Genomic DNA, 22925 nt, shown 5'->3' with positions numbered 1-22925 from the left:
CTTCATGTCATTCCACCAATAAATCTCCCTAAGATCGTGACATATCTTTGTGGAACCTGGGTGAATGGAATGTCTGGAGTGGTGAGCTTCAGACATAATTCACTCTCTGAGCCCATCTACATCTGGAACACATAATCTGCCTCGATATCTCAAGGTTCCGTCATCTCCCCCTTGTTCGAAAATCATCGTCTTATGCTTGTGAATCCCCTCTTTCAGCTACAGCAAGTAGGGATCTTTATACTTCTTCTCTTTAACCTCAACGACTAAGGAGGAAAGGGCTCTATTTTGAACAACCACACTGCCATCCTCGGAGTCCAATAGTCGAACCCCAAGACTGGCCAAACGGTGGACTTCCTTGGTCAGAATTTTCTTATCTGCATCAACATGAGATAAACTTCCCATGGAACGCCGACTGAGAGCATCGGCTACAACATTCGCCTTCCCTGGATGATAGAGAATATCCACGTCATAGTCCTTAAGCAATTCGAGCCATCTTCTCTGCCTAAGATTCAACTCTCTTTGCTTGAAAATATACTGCAGGCTTTTATGATCTGTGAAATATCAACATGCACTCCATACAAATAATGACGCCATATCTTAAGTGCAAAAACTACAGCTGGCAACTCTAGGTCATGAGTCGGATAATTCTTCTCGTGAACCTTGAGCTGATGAGATGCATAAGCTAAAACCTTACCATGCTACATTAAGACACATTCGAGACCCACTCCCGAAGCATCACAATAAACTACGAACCTCTTGGTCCCTTCCGGCAAGGTCAAAATCGGAGGTGAAGTCAACCTTGTTTTCAACTCCTCAAAATTGCGCTCACAAGCATCGGACCACCGAAACTTAGACTTTTTCTGAGTCAATCTAGTCAACGGAGCTGAGATGGAGGAAAATCCGTCTACGAAACGCTTGTAGTAACCAACCAGACCCAAGGAATTATGAATATCTGAAACAGAGATAGGTCTGGGCCAACTCTTGGCAGCCTCAATCTTAGTGTTATCAACTTGAATACCCTCTCCAGAAATATCATGGCCTAAGAATGCCACGGACTTGAGCAAAAATTCACACTTGGAAAATTTTGCGAATAGCTCACGGTCTTTAAGTGTCTGCAATATTACTCTGAGGTGTTGAGCATGATCTGACTCACTGCGGGAGTATACTAAAATATCATCGATGAAGACAATCATGAAGAGATCGAGATACAGCTTAAACACTCTGTTCATAAGATCCATGAAGGTTGTTGGCGCATTCGTCAACCCGAAAGACATGACACAAAACTCATAGTGCCCATATCTGGTCCTGAAAGCTGTCTTAGGAATATCTTTTTCCTAGACCTTAAGCTGATGGTAACTAGATCTGAGGTATATCTTAGAATAAAACTGGGCACCCTAAAGTTGGTCAAATAAGTCATCTATTCAAGGAAGGGGATATCTGTTCTTGATAGTGACTTTATTGAGCTGGCGATAGTCTATACACATACGCATGGAACCATCTTTCTTTCGCACGAATAAAACTGTCGCGTCCCATGGGGAAACACTGGGGCGGATGAATCCCTTATCTAGGAGGTCTTTTAACTGAGCCTTAAGTTCTTTGAGTTCTTCTAGAGTCATTCTATATGACGGAATAGAGATAGGCTTAGTACCAGGGAGTAAATTAATTCCGAACTCTATTTCCCTATCTGGAAGGATTCCTGGAAGGTCCTCTGGAAAGACTTCTGAAAACTCACTGACTACTGGAATTGACTGAAGGGTCGAGGTCTAGGTATCTGCATCCCTAACCTGAACTAGATGGTAGATATAGCCCTTAGAAATCATTTTTTGGGCTTTCAAATAAGAGATAAACTGACCTCTGGGTGCTACTGAATCACCAGACCAAACTAAGGCTGACTCATTTGGGAATTTAAATTTGACTGTTTTTGTTCGACAACAAACTGACGCATAACAAGAATATATCCAATCCATCCCCATGATCACATCAAAGTCTACCATTTCTAACTCGTGAAGGTCTGCTATTGTCAACTATGGTACACTCTCATTGGGCAACCCCTATACACATATCTGGCTAGAATTGCCTCACCAACAGGGTTAGACAATTCAAAAGGTTTGGACAATGGTTCTGGTTTGACTCCAAACGTTTTAGCATTAAAAGGGGTTACATAAGAAAGGGTGGATCCTGGGTCCATAAGTGCAAAAACATCGTAACTGAAAACGGTGATAGTACCTGTGACAACATCGGTACAACCCTCAGTATCCTGTCGAGCACCTAAAGCATACAGGTGGTTTGGACCTCCACTTGCATTCCCTGATCTCACTAGGGCTCTACCTGACTAGGCCTGAATGTACTTGTTTGCAACCGAATTGGGGGATTGAGCTATGGTCCCACTTGTACCCTGCTTAGCAAATGGACAATCTCTCAAAAAGTGACCTGACTAGCCACATCCAAAGCAACCATCCATTGCCCGAATGGCATGTCCCTGAATGTCTCTTCCCATAAGTAGTACAAACTGGGTGGAAGCCATGACTGCTCGAATTTCCTTTAGATTGTGAGTCTGACGCTCGAAAGCTTCCTCTCTTCTCCTCTATGAACTTAGGAGCTGGAGCACTGCCTGATGAAGGAACGGGTCCAGATGACCTGTTGTTGAAGAATTTTCTGTTCTTTCCACTATTCCCACTGAACTGTCCGTTTGACTTAACCCTCTTGTTAAACTCTTTGTCTTTCTCTTTCTGCACAGTTTCCTCCTCCTTGAGCCTTGTTTCATTTCCTTGAACAAATGCCAATATCTTGGCGATAGGCATACCTCCATTTTGGGCTGCAATATTCGCCCCATCATATAAGTGAGAATCAAGACCAGTGACAAACCTCTTTACTCTGGCCCTCATGTTAGGAAAAAGCTCAGTAGCATATTTTGCCAAACTCGTAAACTCCAAGTAGTAATCCTGAACAGTCCTCCCATTTTGTTTGAGCTTCAAGAACTGCTCAGCTCTAGCTTCTCGAATCTCAATAGGCATAAAATGGTCCAGAAAAGCCTCTACGAACTCATCTCATGTGGCATCAGAAGCATCATCACCTCGGGATAATTCCCAAGTCTCGTACCAGGCATTTGCTACTCCTTGCAGCTGGTGAGCTCCAAACGTAGCTGCTTATGTCTCCGTCACAGTCATCATTCTATAAATCTTGTGAAGACCATCAATGAAATCTTGAGGGTCCTCTTCCTTCTTTGTCTCTGAGAAGACTGGGGGCTTCATTCTCAAGAACTCTTTAGCCCTGGAGGATTCTCCATGATTTCCAGAGTTAGACCCTGCTTCCTGACGTTGGGCCTGAGATGCTGCTAACTGTGTAAGCATTTTAATAGCACTCCCAACATCCACATTAGTTGTTCCAGTCTGAGGAGCCGGAATCTCTGTCGGAGCTAGAGCAGTAGGAGTAGTCTCTGGCGTAGGCGTCTGATCAGAATTGGCTCGAATAGCCTTACGACGAGTAGCATTGGAAGCTGCCCTTAAACTGTTGGTAGTCTTTCTCTTTGGAGCCATAATCGTCTGAAATTACATAAACGCAAGAATTAAGAAGACATCCTGGAGTTATAGCTCCAGTTGCACGATATAGAATACAAAGAAGTGAGACTTCCTTAATATGTCCTGGTGGTCAGCTATTTATATGCATATGCGGCCGTCATACATATAACGGAGATCCCACTGGACACTGTTTCATAGACTCCCTATGACACTGAACCTTGCTGCTCTGATACCAAGCTTTGTCACGCCCCGAACCATGGCCTGGGTGTGACACGGCACTCGGTGCCTGACTGTCTATGACCGAGCGAACCCATGGCTATTGAATCTAACAGTTGTATCATGAAAACATGCAAGATATAAAATGAACCAAGAGAATACTCCAACTCAAATAAAATAGAGGATGCAGAAATAAATGTTGTGAGGCAAAACCAACATAATTGACTAAAGACTGTGTCTATGAAACCTCTATGATCAAAATACTATAAGAATAACTAGGTCAAGACAAGACCCTGACATGCCTCAAATATTAATGAACTAACTAATACTCGAATGCTTGAAATAGACGGGAAACCCTGAATAAGAGGGGATCACCAACTAGCTGATGCACTCAAGGTGCTGGAAGCTAAGCGACTGTTGTATTCTCCTGAAAGTCAGACTCTGCACCGTGAAATGCAAGCCCATGCATAAGGACATTAGTACATTTTAATTGTACAAGTATGATAAGCAACTGAAGCAATGATAAGGGATACATAAACAATAAAGTATAATGAAACTGAATACTCATATCATAAGTTGATCTGTATAGAAACCACCTGTGCAAATATCATGTAACTATGGCCTTTGCCCCAATAAATAATGAGATCTCAATGATATGGCCTTAGGCCCAAAATAATTACATATGCATATGAATCATAACTATGGCCTTGGGCCCAATCAAACATGAAGCAACAGGAGTAAAACTGACTACTGACTCTTTATCATGACTGATGACTTAGACTGCATTCTGAGACTCGTAGATTGAATTACGAGTCTTTTAGATTAATCTAGGATCCATAGCATGCAATAACAAGTAATCAGAAAACTGAACTCTAACCCTAAGTTATGAAAATCAAGAACTAGGGCAAAATCATGAACTTGCTGGATTACTGGGAATTATGATTATTGAGGTATGAGGATGATTAAACAATGTTCCTCATATATATAGTATGCTTAACATACCTGGGATTGCTCCCAACTTGAATAATAATCTGGTCTTGGAAAAGAGTTCCAAGGTTTTGCTCTTTATGCTCTTTAATTGGATTTTCTTGAAAACCCTATGTTAAGAACATGGTTTCATGGTTAGATTAAGAGCATATATGATAGAATTGATTTGGAAGAGCTTGGAATGACTTACCTTGTTGTTTGGTTTGTTGGGAGAAGAACACTTCGCTTCTAGGGCTTGGAATTATGCAAAACGAAATAAAATAACTGAAGGCTGGTATTTATAGGTTCTGGTGCGGGTTGGGAAATACGGACCAAAATACGGTCCGTAAACCTGGATCGTAATTCAACATGTTTCAAACAGAAACACAGCTTTATGTTTCCTTCTTAAATACGATCACAGTTTACGAGCCGTATTTCGAAATACGATCCGTATTTAACAATATAAAATTCCACAAGCCAAATTCCAGAATGCGTAGTGATTTTGGGTGTCACTTTACGACTTGAAATACGGGCCCGTATACTGAAATATGGTCCATATTCTGGGGCGTAAATCCCCATCTGACAGTTGAAGAGAAATTTCCAATTCCCACATTCTTTATCTGATTTTCTAAGTCAGGAAACATGATCAAAGCTTAAGTTAAAGGTCTGAGGTGTTACACCCATTGCATTGCATTCATACCTTCATACAATCATCATTCTATATATGTCTCGTGTGCTATGTGCTTACATGTCTCGTTGTGATAGTATACTATTGGGAATAGTTGTGAAGTTAAGTTGAATTGTTGTGACGAGTGTTTAGCTTCAACCTTTATATTCTATATATGCGTTTTTTTCCTTTGTTGTCGGCCTATGATGCCTACAAGTACTAGTGGTTGTACTCATACTACACTTACTGTATCTTTTTGGGTGCAGATACCACTCCGTGTTCCAGTTCTGGGCCTCGCATTTAATCCCGAGGCGTTTTCATCCGAGTTTCAGGGTCAGCCATCAGATTCTATTAGCAACCCTAGATCTCCCTCTATCTCATTCCTCTCTTTTACTTTCTTTCAAGACATTATTCAAATTAGAGACAACATCTTAATCATTCATATTAAGGCATATTAATCTTAATGAAAACAAATGAAGCCTAAAACAAGAACCCTAGAATAGGCAGATTTGAGTAGTAACCAAATTTAAGTACCAAACTTATTGCATTACTTTTTCCTTTTTACACTGTGGTGTCCATTTAAAAATTAAAGCTTTCAGTATATATTCTAGTTTAAATATTAAAAAATATACATCATTAATCCCCTCTGAAAGTGGGTTTCGTTTTTGTGTAGTATTAGTGAGTTCTCTTCCCAGTAAAAGCGACATTTGATATTCTCTTCCAGAAGAGTTACGCCCGGGGGATGGGGAAGGAAGAGAATCGGATGAGTAAAAGGACGAAAAGCCCACCCTTTTGTTCATGCGTTGCTACTGTGAATGTTAGGGCATTTAAGGAAAAGCAAAAACAGGACAATGTTAACCTGCAACGGTGTAGTTGGCTAGCCAAACTCATACAATATTATGTGGATATATGTTTTCTTATTTCATAAGATTGAATGGGCAAAGAGTTTTGGTCCCATAATACCCGTGAAAGAAGGATAACAAATTTACTTTAATATTTCCATAGGATCGAATTGTAAAAGTGAACACGGTACCACATTACAATCTCTCTTGTTTTGAACATTTTCTTCTTCTCAATTTGTACATCAACCCAATTAATTTTACAAAGAGATGGTCAGATGGAGTAACATAACAGAACCAATAAACCGCCTCAACACAAACGATTGTCAGAAATAAGCCTCCTCCAGAATACAAACAATAATTCTTTTTATGGTAACACGTACATTTGTAAGTTGAGAATACAACATCTGCTCACCTAAACACTGATACATTTGTAAGTTGAGAATACGACATCTGCTCACCTAAACACAGACTCTAGGAATCAAGCCCGCGTACATAAGTCACTACTGAATAATTTACAAAAGCTGAACCTGGGGAAAAAATTGAGACTTCCAAAACCTTAACATCTCTATCTCGCGCCGCCCTGCAAGGGTATTAGGATGCTCTAAGGTGCAACAGCTTAGTATGTTGCTTGTTACCTTATCTTACAAGAGCCACTAAAGAGAAGAACATCACTAGCCACAATGCTCCGATACATATATGTATGTCAACCAATGGGTAATTACTTTTGAGTTTTTTCTGCCTGATTTTCCACACATGGCTTTAACTGCTTGTAGGAGCTGTGCTCTCTCATCGCAAGTCAAGTATCGTACACATTATGTACCAGAATGGAGGAATATCCAGAATTTGCTACCCTTTCCTTGGGTCCTCATCAATGTCATTGAATTCACCAGTAGCCCTGCAAAATAGAGAAGCAAGCACCTCAAATCACAACATTTCGCACTTCAAGAAGTTGATATTTTGAATAAATTTCTCTTTCATTCCATCTGAGGGGCAATGAGGAACTGAGTTTCCAGAGTGTTACAGTATAAGGCACGAAGTCCCAAAGATCAAAGCAAAGTTTCTTTTTATTTGAAACCAAAAGGGTGTTGATTTACACCAATTCCGGCACTCTCAGAAACATCCTTCATTTTGTAGTGAAAAACAGCGAAACCAAATATTCCTCAGAAGTAAATTAGCTGTGAGATCACATTAAAAATATAAACAGATCCAGTTTCACTATGAGTTCTTAGTACATGGCATGTTGCAAGAGAAATATTAACATAAGACACCAAATAATATGTGTAGGAGTTAGCATTAAAAAATAAAGTACCTGTCATACGATAAGAAGGCATCACCAATTGTTCCACTAACTTTATTCCGTACCTTTCTTACACAGACCTAGAGTTATATAGAAAACTTTTAGTGATGTTCAACATCTAAGATAAACAACTAATGATCTTAACTAAGCAAAATCAAACCTGCACTTGATCCACAGGGCCAACCGAAGGGTCTCTGTTTCGGTGAATAACAATACCATTATCACATTTGTTTATGAAGTGTGCACTTCCGCTAATATCGTACAGATTTGGAGGACCTCCTACCCAATGATGCAACTGGCAAAACATGTTTGATGATCATATTGAATAGAAAAAAGGCAGCAATCTAGTAGTAACACAGTAATTTAAGTCAACCAACCTGTCTTGGATGTGCAACAAACCAAACATGACAGGAATGGTGTTGCGCAAACCGTTTGATCTTTGTCAGCATCTGGCTGACATACTCTGTTTCAGTCCTGAAAAGTTAAATGAACGGTTATAAATGACCCAACTCCAATAATGCACAAGGAAGGAGAACACGTTCCTAGAGATCTTGAAATTGGACTAACTGGTAATGTAGATGGACCATTACAACTCAATTTCAATGTTTCAAGCACCGAAAAAACTCATATTGACTTCAAGAGGAAAACATAATGGATGGTTTGTCAAATGAAACATTTCTGTAGGTAATATCTAAGTTGACAGGGGTAATCAATCTATGTGGAGGAAAATGAGTGCTCGAGATCCAAGGAGTTAGGAATTTTCTCCATAAAAGGAGGACCTCGAACAGGAAAGACCAAACCAGCATACATTGTAGGAAACACTGGTGCTTGAGATACAAGGAATTCAAAATTCCAATAAAAGAGCAGGAAAAATCTATTGAACAAATTTGTGAAGCAAGAATTATATACAATTACTGTATCCCAACAGTCGTAAATGCCAAGGGGTGAATTGATAGCCAATAGGATCAAGGCCCACGGTACTGCAAATCATTCTCTTTTTGGTTACGAAATGAAGCCACCGGATGGGATTAGCCAATCAAATGTGGATGGGGGAATTGCCACTCATCTCCCCCTCCCACCCACCCCCCCCCCCCCCCCCCCGGCCCTTCTTACCTCCCCACCACCACCTCCAATAAATTTCCTGCTTAATTCACGTTTAGAATCTTTTATACTCATTTTGTTTCATTTATGCAGAGAAAACTTTGATTATTGATTTACAAGTTATACTACACACCCAATTATTGACTATAATTCTTAAATTTTGGGACATAAAAGATTCACATCCAACTCCATTCTTGCCCTTAAATTCATGAAGCAAAATCAGGATGCAAGAGAGTGATTCAAACTCCAGTCACTCCAGCCCTCACTAGCAATCCCTTCAATTTAATTCACTTCATTCATCCCCCTCGATTCGATAACCGCCTAAAATCTAAGTCTTTTTTTTTTTTTTTTTGAAAATGTAACATTGGTATGTATTGACTTGATCAGTGCATAGTTTGCACTGGAACCATATTTACAGCAAAAGTGAGAAAGCTGATCCAAAACTCTGAAAATCTAACAAGAGCCTAGGATTTCAATTATGGATTCAGTCTCCTCAAGGTAAATCTGTTTGCACCAAAAAACAAAAAAGTTTGACGCAATTTAGCTTGATCTTTTGTACATCACTACTACTATCTTCAAAGCACCATGAATTTCTCTCTTTCCATATTGTCCACCAAATGCAAGCTGGGACAATCCTCCATCTATCTCTGTCTGAGGCTCCTATTCCTGCCTCCTCCCAAATATGGAGTAGATTAGTAATCCTATTTGGCATTACCCAGACAATGCCCCTAAGATTCACAAAGATCCTCCAAAGCTGTATTGTGATCCGACAATGTAAAAATAGATGGCTGACTGTCTCACCCTCTTCACCACACAAGTAACATCTGGAACAAAGAGAGAATTTTCTCTTTTTTAGGTTTTCTTGAGTCAGTACTGCTTCCCTTGCCAACAACCATGTGAAACATGCAACTTTGAATGGTACCTTCACTTTCCAAATGTGCTTCCAAGGCCAAAGTTGCACCTGCTGGTTACTCTGGTTCAAAAATTTGTATGCTGTGCTCACTTTGTAAATGCCTTTGCTGTCTTCTTTCCACCACAATTTATCTGCACCTTCTTGTGTGCCTTTAAACTCTTCTAGTAGCCTAAACAACTCTGTCAATGTGTTGATTTCCCAGTCATTGAAGTTTCTCCTGAACTGAAGGTTCCATCCATGATTGTCCCATATATTAGCTACTTTCTTGTGTTGGTTTACTGCCAGCCCATGAATGACAGGAAATAATTCCTTTAGACTAGTGTTTCCCAACCATTTGTCCTCCCAAAAAGAAGTTTTGTGACCATTACTCACCTTAATGGTGGAATGGTTCCACAAGAAAGGCCAAAGAGCTCTGATGGATCTCCACAGACCGACACCATAAGGAGTGTGCGCCTCCTTGGTCATCCACTTGTTTTCTTCCTCATATTTTGCTTTGATCATTCTTCCCCAGTATGGTTGAGGTGTATGTGAGTACCTCCATAACCATTTAAGTCTTAAAGCTTTGCTCTGCAGCTTTAAATTCCTGATACCTAGTCCTCCCTGCTTCTTCCCCAGTAGAACATTAGCCCACTTGACTAAATGGAAAACCTTTTTATCTTGATCACCCTTCCAGAGAAAGTCCCTCCTGATCTTGTCTAGTCTTTCAATCACTCCAACAGGGATGGGAAAAACAGACATCATATAGGTAGGGAGTGCATCCAGAACTGAATTTATAAGTATGACTCTGCCCCCTAGAGATATATATTGTGACTTCCACCTGGATAGCTTCTTCTCACATTTTTCAATCACAGGGTTCCAGATATTCAAGGACTTTGATTTGGCTCCTAAAGGCATACCCAAGTAGTTGGCAGTTCCCCTACTTCTCCACCTAAAATCCTGGTCAATTCCTCCATATTATTCACACCATTAATTGGATATATGTGACTCTTTCTCCAATTAATGTGTAACCCAGAAATCCCTTCAAACAGTACCAGAATTACTCTCAAAATCTTCAGTTGCTCTTTATCAGCATCACAAAAGATTAGGGTGTCATCTGCATACTGTAGATGAGTGATTTCCATGTTCTCAAAACCTTTGATCCAGTCATTTGTTCTTGCCACTTTGATCATGTTATTCAAGCCCTCCATGACCAGTATAAACAAAAAAGGGGACAAAGGATCCCCCTGTCTCAACCCTCTATGTGCGGGGAAAAAACCTTTAGGAGAGCCATTGATAAGAACTGAGAATCTGACAGTTGAAATGCAGAATCTAATCCACTTGATCCATTTTTCTCCACAACCCATACATGAGAGCACTTTCAGCAAAAATTCCCAATTGACATGATCATATGCCTTTTCAATGTCTAATTTGCATAAGATTCCTGGCTTGCCTTGTTTGATTCTTGAGTCCACTGCTTCATTGGCAATTAGAATTGCATCCATTATTTGTCTATCGTTAATGAATGTCATCTGTTGAACATCCACCAGCTTGCCTATAACTCTTTTCAATCTTTCTGTTAACACCTTAGAAATTAGCTTATAGACACTACCTATAAGACTGATGGGTCTGAAATCTCTCAGCTCCTTGGCACCTGTTTTCTTTGGGATTAGGGCTATGTAAGTTGCATTGTAGCTCTTCTCAAAAACTCCCTGAGAGTGAAAGTTGTTAAAAGTGGCCATGATATCTAGCTTCAGAATTTCCCAACATTTGATCAAAAAACCCATTGTGTACCCATCAGGGCCAGGAGCTTTGTCCATGGCACACATTTTCAGACATGAAAAAACCTCTTGTTCATCAACTTCTCCCTGTAAAGCAACTTTTTCTTCCTCATTGATCACTGGATAGTTGATAAGATTGCATGAAGGTCTCCAGCCAATTGATTCAGTGTACAATCTCTCATAGAAATCAATAATTTCCCCTTTAATTTTTGCTGGATCCTCCACAGTTTCTTCTTGAATCATCAATTGATCAATGTTGTTGCTTCTCTTATGTGCATTGGCCACCTTATGAAAGAAGTTGGTGTTCCTATCCCCTTCTTTGAGCCAGAGCCCTTGATCTTTGCCTCCAAGCTATTTCCTCATTTTTTAAATACTCCTCATAATCCATCAACAGCGATGCTTTCAGTATTGATTCATCTTCTGTCAACACCCTATTCTCCAGGACAACATCTAGAGTTGCTAGTCGACTCAAAATCTGTGTTTTTTGTGATCCCAAGTTTCCCTGGCTTGTTCTACTCCATTCTTTCAGCTTGGCTTTTAAAGCTTTGAACTTGCAAGCCATAATGTAATCAGGTTTGCCTTCGAAGACAAAAGAATTCCACCAATCCCTAATTCTTTCCACAAACCCTTCAGTGTTTAACCACCAGTTTTCAAATTTGAAGTAAGACTTGTTGTATTCCCACACTCCACACTGAAGTGAGACTAGAAAGTGATCAGATTCCAGTCTTTGCAACAGTGACTGCTTGATATTTCTGAACTTGTCATCCCATTCTTTAGAAATTAATACCCTATCAATTCTGGATGCTATTCTACAATTGTCACCCTTGTACCATGTGTAACACCCTCCTTCAACTGGGGATCTAACAATTTCATATCTTCTATAAAATCTGAGAATTCTTCCATGGCAGGGATTCTTCTTCTGCAATTCATTTTTTCAGAAGGAAATCTTGTAACATTAAAATCACCACAGACAGCCCAAGGCCCCTCCATTAGACCCCGAACTGCCCCAATTTCATCCCACACATGTTCCCTCTCTGCTCTGCTGTTTGGGGCATATACTCCAGTTATATAACACTCAAAATCTTGAAGGAGTGCCAAAAACTTGCAAGATAAAGTATATGCACCAATCTCCAAAATCTCCCCTTTCCACACTCTACTGTCCCATAACATCAAAATTCCCCCTCTAGTGCCACTAGCCTCTAGACAAGCAAATTTTACCCATCTACCTCCCCAAAGATCTTTGATAATCTCTTTAACCTCCCCTTCCAGTTTAGATTCTTGTAAACATATGATATCAGCATACTAGTCTTGTATAAGGCTCTTCACAAATCTTCTCTTGTCCCCATTGTTCAGCCCCCTTACATTCCATGACACCAGTTTTAACTTCATTTAGATCGGTTTCCTCCTTCCCCCTTATCTCTCTTCCCATCACTCTTGTACTTTACATCAAAAGAAATAAGTCCCTTGAGCTCCTGAGTCCCCTTGAATCTAGTCCTCTTTGACACGGACATTGCCTCCAATTTTCTGGCCTGTCTACTGCTGTCTATTTGCATCAGTAGTTCCACTGCTTCCTCCTCATGCCCCTTGAAATCAGCCCCAAAAAATTTCCCCAGTTTAATCATGTTTTGCTTCACCCATGTAGTATTCATCTCCTCCTTATGCAACATTAAACTCATGTCTGGTTGAATAGGTTCTGCATCTTCTAATACCCATTCTTCAATTTCTGAATTAACTTGCCTGATCACTGTGGCAAGTTGATCTTTTTGTGCTTGCTTCTCTATCTCAGAATTATCTGCAATAAGGTTCACCACCATGTTCTCAATAGTTTTCTTCATCTGCAAGTCTTCTACGCCTATGTCTGAGTCTTTTCCCCCATAGCTTACTGTTTCTTCATGAATTGAAATAGCTTCAAGTGTCGGTGCTACTGGTTCTGAAGAAATCGACTGGGAGATTGTAGTTTCTATAGATAAAGGATCAAACTTGTTTTCAGTCTACAGCCCATTAATGTCATTAAAAATAACATGTGCTGCACCATCAAGCCCAGACCATTTATTATGTTTGGGCCTAGTTCTGTGGTGGCCCAAATAATAATAAGAAGAGTGTAAAGGAAAGGCCATCTCCCTGTCACGTGGCCCTAGACCTTTATTTAAAAATATTACAGCTGTATCTGCATACCCCATGTGATCCCACTGTGTATCAGCAGTGATAGGCCTGCTCTTCTGTCCTTTGTCTGAATTGGACTTTGCTTTTAACTGCTGGTCCGAGTCCTTCTTCTCTTCGATGGGCTTGTCAGATTCCAGCTACCTCTTTCCATTCGCCGGCGAAGCAATTTCAAATCGAACACTCTGCTCCACCCATATCGGAATATAGATTTTGATGCCATCTCTTTCTATAGTAACTTCGCTAGGGCAATTCCGACCGTCACCTGAAATTTGAATTCTCGCCCACTTCATATGATTTTTCAGATCACTCTTCTTCAGTAGAGACCCATCCACCGTAGTTATTCCCAATTTCAGTGAAAACCCTTTGGGACCATAGTTGGAGAGGTACCCCAAGTGCTCTGATCCATGTGGTTTTTGGGACTTGATTCGATGGTGCGCATCCAACTGTTGGGTTCCACCACTGGAGCTTCAATTTAGTCTCCTTCCCACCTCCATTCTTTCTGAATGACTTGTTCAGCCATTTTCCTATTGAGGAACTCAAATAGGAACATATTGTTGGCCATCTCGTGGATATTTATCCCAAAAACCGCTTTCCATGTAACCACAACCCACCTCCTGATGTCCGATAGAGTGGGAACCTCTGTTTCTCCTTCAGAAAAAGATCTGACGATGCATCTCTTAAAGATTTCGGTGTCCCTAACCCCAGGAGACTGTGAGATACATATTTCTCCTTTGTTGGAAGTGACTGTCGATTCTCGAAGAGTATTAGAATGCCATTTACTCTCCCTTACTGCTCTGACATAAGGGTATTCTTTGTTGGTGAATCTTAGTGGTTCTGCAATCTTCAGTTGGTTGGGGCATTGAATGAACCTTTCTATCTTCAATGCTATCTCTGTCCAACCTGCATTTAAAGCCAGTTCTGGGATTATAATGATTGATCTCCCCATTCCATGCAGCAAGAGAATGCTCATATATCTTCCATGCTCATTTGCTTTCCTCGTACAAAAGATTTCAGATAAGTTCTCCTTGGATTTCCACCTTCTAATCACATTTTTGCCATCTTTGGAGCCTTCTTTTAGAATAGAGCATACCCATCTCATACCCGTCATACTCATAGTTGATCTTCTCATCATGTTACAACTTCTCTCAATCCATTCAAACCAGAGACAACCAACTGACCATCTGGTGATGTCAAAGGATTTGAAGCCTGCATTGAAATAAATCCTATTTTCCTCCATTGGACAAAGAAAGTTGATCTGACTGTAGGATAAAAAAGAAAAGGAATAAAACTATCACAGAAGGTGTTAGCTCAGGGAAGGCAAAGGAAAGAAAGGGCTATTTCCGACTGAAAAGCTGCCGGGAAAGGGGTGTTCCTCCTTCCTAGGAAGTAGGAAAGAGAAAATTTCTTGGGGAATGTGCCTGGGAGCAAAGAAAAAGAACTCTTATAGCACCTTATTACTTTCCTTGATTAAGTCTATAAGCTATTAGATAAGCCTTAACTTTGGTAATAGGTGTTGAGAAAGAAAAATGGGAGAATAGGTCTTCTATGAATTGAAGGGGAGCCTTGGCGTAACTGGTAAAGTTGCTGCCATGTGACCAGGAGGTCACGGGTTCGAGCCGTGAAAACAGCCTCTTGCAGAAATGCAAGGTAAGGCTGCGTACAATAGACCCTTGTGGTCCGGCCCTTCCCCGGACCCCGCGCATAGCGGGAGCTTAGTGCACCGGGCTGCCCTTTATGTCTTCTATGAATTGCACAGCTTGATTGTTCCCTCAAGGCGTTGGGTTTTAAATAGTGATAGCTCCATGGGCAAGGATGAAGCTACAAAAGCCCCAAGAAGACTGTCGTCAAGGTCTCAAGCTAAAGAGTTGCAAGCCAGGGTTGTTGGGCTTCAATAGAAATCAAAAAGATGCTTATCGTGGAAGAAGAGCCCGAGAATGAGCCCAAGAATTGTGGCGAAGAGTGGGCCAAGTGTTACCCATATTTCATGGTCCAAGCCCAAGAGAAGGAAGATTGGGACCACATGGAGCCCCAAGGGGGCTGAAAATCAAGCTCCCATGGAGTCAAGGGGCTGAAAATCAAACATAAAATAGGCTGAAATTCACGCGCCAAACATGCTGAATTGGGTGTGTGTTTTTGGAGCAAAACAAAGTCACTTCTTTCCTTTTTTGTTAAATGGTTTTGGGAAGTTTGACGTTAATATTCACTTATTTATTATTTCGATAAAAGTAGAACTCAAATCTCATGTTATGTGGGCTAGGGGTGCTCAAAATACCCCTATATATTGGGTTGGATTTGTTATTTTTGGCAACATTATTATCAATACTATTGAGAGTTCTTTACCCCTTTGTGTATTGACTACTTGAGATTTATCTTACAACCTTACAAGAATGATTCTTTAAGAGGTAAGATTAATTTTTATGCTTGATATCTGTAGTTCTTACTCAATTAATTGAAGAATGTAATTAGTCTTATACTAATTGTTGTCTTTAATTATTCAATTTAGGGTCTAGATTACTTTTATCAAAGTTCTTGAATTGAATCTGCTAGTAAACATGATTAGCCCTAATTTGCTAATTAGGTTTACAGTCTACTACAATTGATTAGGGCTCTTAGGGTGTGTTCGATATGAAGGAAATTGTTTTCCATGGAAAAAAAAAATCTTGGAAAATATTTCCAGAAAAATAAGTGGGTTCTTACTAATTTTCTTGTGTTCGGTACATAAGCAAAAGTTATTATCTTAAAAGCATTTGTATATAATCTAGACAAATTCTATGGGAGGTGAGCTTGGGGGTGGGGGGGATGGGGCCTACGGGGGTGGGGATGAAGAATAGGTGAGTTGGAGGGTGGGGGGGACACAATCAATGTGGAATGCCACTTGTGGAACGTGTTTTCCCTACTTCCAATAGAGAAGTCATTTTCCCCATTTTTGAGGAACTTGCTTACCTTGAGAAAATATTTTCCAAAATTTTTGTCCAACGGAACATGAAAAAAGAAAAAGTTTTCCTCCATACCAAAGTCCGAACACACCCTTAGTAATTATTTTGGAGATTTATATCTCGAATATTGCCTATCTTATGTTTCTAGTCTTTAGTCTTTCTATTTCTCACTTCCGCATTATTTTCTTGGTTTTTTTCAAGTAACTCGATTCTTATGAAATAAAGTGTACAAAAACCCTGCATACTATAGTTCTGCTAATCACAAAGTTACAGGGATTAATATTTTTAGATTTAAAATATAAGAATCTGCATTATTTACACTCTCAACAATAGGAAAGGAAAGATTACACTTCTTCTACTTGCAGACATATCATTCTCTCCTGCATTTCAAAATTCAAAGAACGCATCATCTGATTTTAAAGCACAAGAAGACAATGATCCATGATTTTTTGGGATTTCATCTTTCCTTGCTCAAGTTCTTGGAACTATGTTTGCCTGTCGAGACCCTTAAGCAGAATGGAGGACTACTAAAAGATTGCTTTTAAATGGAGCATCAGATGGCAGCAGTACGAGAAAATGAATAGTAGAAAAAGAATAAAGCAGGAGAAATGCAGAGAGAAGATAGGAATTCACCCTATACAAGGTATCAGCACAGTATATCCTCAACTAGATATTAATTCTTTATACCAAGAACAGTCAGCAAATGCATTTTAAAATTGAGCCACACATTTTGTCGTCCTGGATTTATATTGAGATTACAAGTTAATATGGATTCACCAACTATGAGAAATGCAATAAAGGTCACTCACTGGCTTGAAGGACGTTGATGATCAAGCTCATTGTATGGATCAATTACCAGTCCGTTCACCCCATGTCTTAAAACTGCAGCTTTTGCAAGTGACAGAACCCAATCAATATTTGGTAGGCCATCTTTCTCACACCTGTTCAATTGTCCTACTTTTCTGGTTAGTGAAAAAAAAAAGAGATTCTTTTTTCAACAAATGAAAAAGATAAAGATGGCTCAAGAAGTAAAACTTCAGAATACGAGATTCAACAAATACGAAGTAAAAAAGAAAAAGATGGCGAAAGAAGTAAAAGCTTCTTCAGAATATCAAACCAATGTGATTAACTCAAACCTATCTATGAAGATTTCAGGAAGTTGAACAATATTGACGCAATAATACTGCATGCAGCAAGCTGATTGTACTAGCAAGAAACCAGCACGTAGCTTAATTAAGGAATCACCAAAGCCACTAAATCGCTTAAAGAAATAAGAAGTCATCTTGAAACAATTTGTCAAGGCAAATAAAGGAGAACCATGCATGCACACAGAGAAAATGACAAAAATGGTCCCTATATTTGGGGATACATCTGGAGAGGCACTTGGCTGTCAAATCAGAGAAAAATTCCTGTATGCTTTTAGGTTCCAGATACGAGTAAAAGTAGGCGTGGGAAAAAATTGAAGAGAGGTCCAAAGAAACTTGCTAGACGGGAAAGGCAATAGCTTTCTCCGGGGAGGCAGTGCAGTTTTGACAATAGTGTCCTTGACTCGATACCAACCTTTCTTGTGTCCTTATTTCTTTTACCGATGAGTGTGAGATAAGAAATCTAATCACTTGGTAAAATGGGATAGGGTCTTGACTCTTGATGGATTAAAAAAAAAAAAAAAACAGAGAGGGGTGGGGGGGGGGGGGGGGGGGGGGGGGTGTGCATTAGTAACTTGAAAGTGGATCCTGTATGCACTTCGCATGGTTTAGGTTTATTGGAAGCGTATAAGCAGCTTTTGGCCACTTTTTCAAGCTTACACAAAGGTCAAGATTGGCTATGGCAGGATTAGAAACACAAGATTTTAGCATGATGCTTGGATAGGACCTCACAATTAAAGATTAGGTATTAGGATTTTTATGGACTCATGAATAATGCAGGTTGCTTTGTCTCACAATCTTGGAGTAGAAGCTCTTGGTGCATAAGTTTTAGAAGAATTGTTTTTGATTGGGAAATTCCCAGAATAGTTCTTATGTTAAAAGATTTATAGTGTGTGTGTATAAATGCAAACGCTGACAATTGCATCGTATGGACAAAGCAGCAACTGTTAAATCATACTATAAGGCGATCAAGAAGTGTGAGTGACAACACAACATATTGGTCATGGAAGCAGTCGTGGAAATCAAAAGCACCCTAACAAAGTCATAGTTATTTTATGTGGTTGGCCACTCATGAAGCTTGCCTCACAATTCACAGTTGGTGTTTTATCCGTAATAGAGAGGTGGAAAGCTACAGCCATCTCTTTTGCATTTTCCAGTGACCGGCCATATCTGGTCCTCATTCCTCACCTTATTTAGGGTACATTCTGTTATGCCATACTCAGCTATTAAACTGCTTGGGACTTAAAGGAATCAGTAAATCATTAAAGAAGAATTGGAATACAATACCTGCTTGTGTTTGTTGGGTCATATGGAAAGAAAGGAATGGCAAATGTTGAAAGGGATAACAGATACTGTGCAGAAGCTCAAATACAAATGTTTGTGGTCGTTGGCTTTTTGGTGTAATCTTCAGTATGTAAAGGATGAACAGCACATTCTAAATCTTATAGAAACTTTTCAGGAATAGGTTTTTGTAAAATGGTTAACAAAATGTTTAATTACCTTTTCAAAAAAAATAGTCCCTTCAATATATCCCTGAGCAATTTTGGTCCTTTAAGCTTGCCAAAAGTTAGCACTGTTCGTCTCCGTCAAATATTTAACCAACTTTTTGATTTTTAGATTTAATGGGAACTTGGAAAAAAAAAAAAAAAGATTTACCCGTGAACTCACATTTGAAGGTTTCTGCTACTTTTGGTTTATTTTCGGCGTCTAGTGAAGTTTCTTGAGATTCAGTTTCTGCTATTTTGTCTAGTGTCTTGGTGCAGTTTTTGGTGTTGAAGTTTCTGAGTTTGACATGACTTTCCTGGTGTTTCTAATTAAATCTTTTTCTTCACTACGACAACTGGGGAGGGTAGAGTGTACGCAGCCCTTACCCCTACTTTGAAAGGTAGAGAGGCAAATCTTTTTCTTCACTGTTCCCGTTAAATCTAACCGGATTTTGTTAAATATTTGGCTGAGATTAAAAGTGCTCAATTTTGACAAACTTGAGAGACCTAAACTAGTCAGAAGTATATTAGGGACTATTTTAGACCTACCCCCAAACATAAGAAACCAATTTTGTTACCTTCTCCATGCAAAGAAAAAAAGATGAGAAAGGCTATTGCACGGAACAAAAGATTGCTTGTATCCTACACATTACAAATGAGGAATCCGACACTGCCTTACCAACATACTCATTTCTACATTGATATGATTAAAAAGCATAAAATACTGGGTGCACTTGAGATTTGAACTTGAGGAGAACCTCCCACTTCATTGACAACTAGGCCACACCCTTGGGTGCGAAATTTTAGTGATTATGAATAATAATTTTAGTATAAGAAAGCTAGCTCGAGAAAGCATAAACTTACATCTTTTCATCCAAATTAGAGATTTAAAATATTTTTAAACTTGATTTACGTGAGTTTCAATTCATATATTTCATTAAAGTATATTTTTTATTGTTAGTATTTGTAGTGATTTCTGCTTGCCACGCGCACACCTAACTTTTTCCTGATAAATGCCTTTGTTTGTTAAAGCTCACGCTTAAATTTTTCTTTGCACTTACAGCCCCAGTAGACTATGACTTATTTTTTTGCTTTTCGCTTTTACCTACTCCGTAAAGAATGGACAAGAAAAGTTAATAAAGGAATCATTGAGAGATTTAAGAAGTAGAAGAGAAGTACAGTAGCAACAACATGATGACTTGCACACCAGGAGAACAAGAAGAAAACAACGAAGAGATTATTGAAGATGCATGGAGAACAGTCAGATAGAAAAAGGCCATATTTTCCACTCTCTCTCTCTCTCTTTCTTTTTCTAGTTTTAAAGTTAGATGCAAAGAAGAGACCCTTTCTCACTTGAGTCTTAGGACCTCACTATTTGAAATGTGCTCTTCTTCCAAATTGCACTGCCTCACCCATTAAAAGCAATAACCCCTCGTTCACATCATTTTGTTGCTTGATCACCGTAAAGAAATATGGATTTTGAACCTAACTCAACCCTAAAGACTTAACTCATGAGGTAAGAATTGCCAAGAACATTATTTTTAAAAGGGTTCCTCAAGACCATATAAGGAGACAACAGCCCATACACTCAAGCCAATACGGGATCTAATACCCTGTCGCATGCCTAGGTTGGATATCTATTGCATGGCAACATAAGATGGGGCGCTAATATTGGGCAAAACAAGAAATGGCAATGGGTCTAGCTCTTGTACCATGTTAAGAAAATGCACCTTATGCCTAACTCAGCCTCAATAGCTAGCTAGCTCACGAGGTGAGGATTGCTCAATACCAAACAAGGAGACAATTACCATTCTCTCAACTGATGTGGGACACAAAAGATAAAACTGGATTCCTAATATCTCGAATACTACCTATTCAAAACATGTTAAGAAAAAGAATTCCTAACAACTAAATCCTAACTGATTGGCATCCTTAAAAGTGGATCCACTATCAGTTGATCCAGGATTTGTCATTAAAAACAAACTTTGAAACAAGGATAGTAAACTTAGAGAACATATGTCAGTTCCAAATAGAGGTCACTCAGATCATTAGGCAAGCGTCAAGATTCATATTTCAAGAAACTGCCACCATCACCTTATGAGGAAAAAAGTATCACTAAGCCATTGCTTTCCCTCTCCAAACTCCTGAGCACTCATCCGTTCAACAGATTCCCCATATCTGCATTGGGAATGGTCGAAAAATTAACATACAAATTCACAAAAAAATAAAATATAAATGAACGCACAAGTATGATTAAGATATTTCTTTTGTGCAACAGAAGTCAGGTTCTGCTAAAAGGAAAAAACTGAAAGAGAAGAATAACGAAAGCTTTATAAACAAATACAGTAGCAGGATATGACTATCCCGCCTTCATGGACCAGCGCACACAGAAGGTATAGTGGGTTGATATACTAGAAAATTAGAAAAGAGGCTGTCTGTCCATCCTGCAGGCTATGCTTGCCAAGAATGAAGGCTTCAAACCTGTGCCACACATTTGCAAGAATGGGGACCAAATCTGTTTATGACACCTAAATACTTTTTTTTTTATGACATGGGAACCCGCAGCCGCTACCCTTCGGGTGCGCACAGGGTAAACCCAGCTCCTGTGCAATAGTTCGCAAACCACACAGGAGAGATAAACCCGACACCTAAATACTTCTCAAATATAAACATTGTGTGCACCTCTCGGCCATTATTAATTACAAAATGTAACTTTACTAAATTAGGACTAACCATACAGAGAATGCTTGTAATAGATCACAACCAGATACTAACGGCACAACAGTGCTAGTTATGATCCATTTTATGCAAGTAACACAAGCACGCGGTTATAGTAGGTTTTGCCCATTGCAACAGTAAAAAAAATTGTAATGGTAGTATTATTTTCTACAGAGGACTTATCCCCATTTTGTAGATAGGTTCTACATTGCACTAACCCTTTCAATCACCACTGATATTGTCATTCTTATGTCGCTTGAGGGGCCTTGGTATAATGCACTCAACTGAGAGTCCTGGAGGCTTTTGCAGAAGAATCCAATCAGAAACAAGTTGTTCTAACCAATAACATTTTAAAGTTGAACTTTTTGTTCTCAGAGTTTATTTAGTTTGAAATAATGTGTTTCTTTCCCTTAAAACATTTAACTTTGCAATCAGGTACAATTTTTTGGAAATGGGATCAGGTATAACATTTTTATCAGGATAAATCAATGAGGCAATCATTTCAAACCCTATCTTCCAGCTGATGATATTTGGGCTAAATCCAGTTGCATGAACCAGTTCTCATGGTGAAAGTTATGATTAACTATCTAATTTTTTTATTTCAAGAATTCATTAACTCATTAGTCATTATTACTACACCAACATGGTATTATGATTATATACGCTAAAAGTTACAAAATCCATTACGTGTTCCAAAAGACTAGCTAGCTATGGAAACATATGGATAAATCCAGTTTACACAAAGAAATTATTTTTGACAAGGAAAATAGTTTTATTAATAATGGGAAAACCTACCGAATACAAGCAATATACCAAAAAGTACAGAATCTACAACATGATTCCTTACGAACAACACCGAGTGATCTGTAAAACCAGGAATGTCACAGATGCACCAAAGAGAACTAGAAATAAGAGGTTATTCCTCAAATACACATAGTCCATTTCACATGAAGAATACAAAAGCAACAAGATAGAACTCGTCACTCGTAGTTGGACTCTTGCTCCTTCAAAAAGTCCCCTTATTTCTTACCCTTCTAAATGAACAAAAGATATAAAATGAGGTACTCTTCCACATCTTCTCTTTGGTTGCTTCCATTTTATTTAACTACTAAATAATCAAAAGATATAAAAACAACATGAGAGTTTTATGTTTTCTCCTATTCCACATGAATACAGTTGTCAAACAGCTTCTAAACATACAT

General features: G+C 39.2%; 2 protein-coding genes across 2 annotated transcripts in view; both read right to left on the bottom strand.

The window, feature by feature from the left end:
• Positions 1-216: 216 nt before the first annotated feature.
• LOC132630939 (uncharacterized mitochondrial protein AtMg00860-like) lies at positions 217-1238 on the bottom strand. Its single transcript, XM_060346517.1, has 2 exons — positions 754-1238; positions 217-412 (listed from the first exon to the last, which is right to left on the bottom strand). Exons 1-2 carry the CDS (start codon positions 1236-1238, stop codon positions 217-219), a joined length of 681 nt encoding a protein of 226 aa, XP_060202500.1.
• A 5164-nt stretch (positions 1239-6402) lies between these two features.
• Positions 6403-22925, bottom strand: part of LOC132631544 (twinkle homolog protein, chloroplastic/mitochondrial) — a 35054-nt gene continuing 18531 nt past the window's right edge. The window contains exons 16-21 of the mRNA XM_060347114.1: positions 21100-21183; positions 17186-17317; positions 7884-7980; positions 7667-7801; positions 7519-7586; positions 6403-7104 (exon numbers count right to left, since the gene is read on the bottom strand). Of these exons, the coding sequence (XP_060203097.1) occupies positions 7056-7104; positions 7519-7586; positions 7667-7801; positions 7884-7980; positions 17186-17317; positions 21100-21183 (565 nt within the window). The 3' untranslated portion in view covers positions 6403-7055. The remainder of the gene's footprint in view (positions 7105-7518; positions 7587-7666; positions 7802-7883; positions 7981-17185; positions 17318-21099; positions 21184-22925) is intronic.

The sequence above is a fragment of the Lycium barbarum genome, chromosome 3 (assembly GCF_019175385.1).
Source record: "Lycium barbarum isolate Lr01 chromosome 3, ASM1917538v2, whole genome shotgun sequence".
Classification (NCBI taxonomy): Eukaryota; Viridiplantae; Streptophyta; class Magnoliopsida; order Solanales; family Solanaceae; genus Lycium; species Lycium barbarum.
The sequence above is the reverse complement of the archived record's forward strand: the minus strand, read 5'-3'. Positions and strand labels throughout refer to the sequence as shown.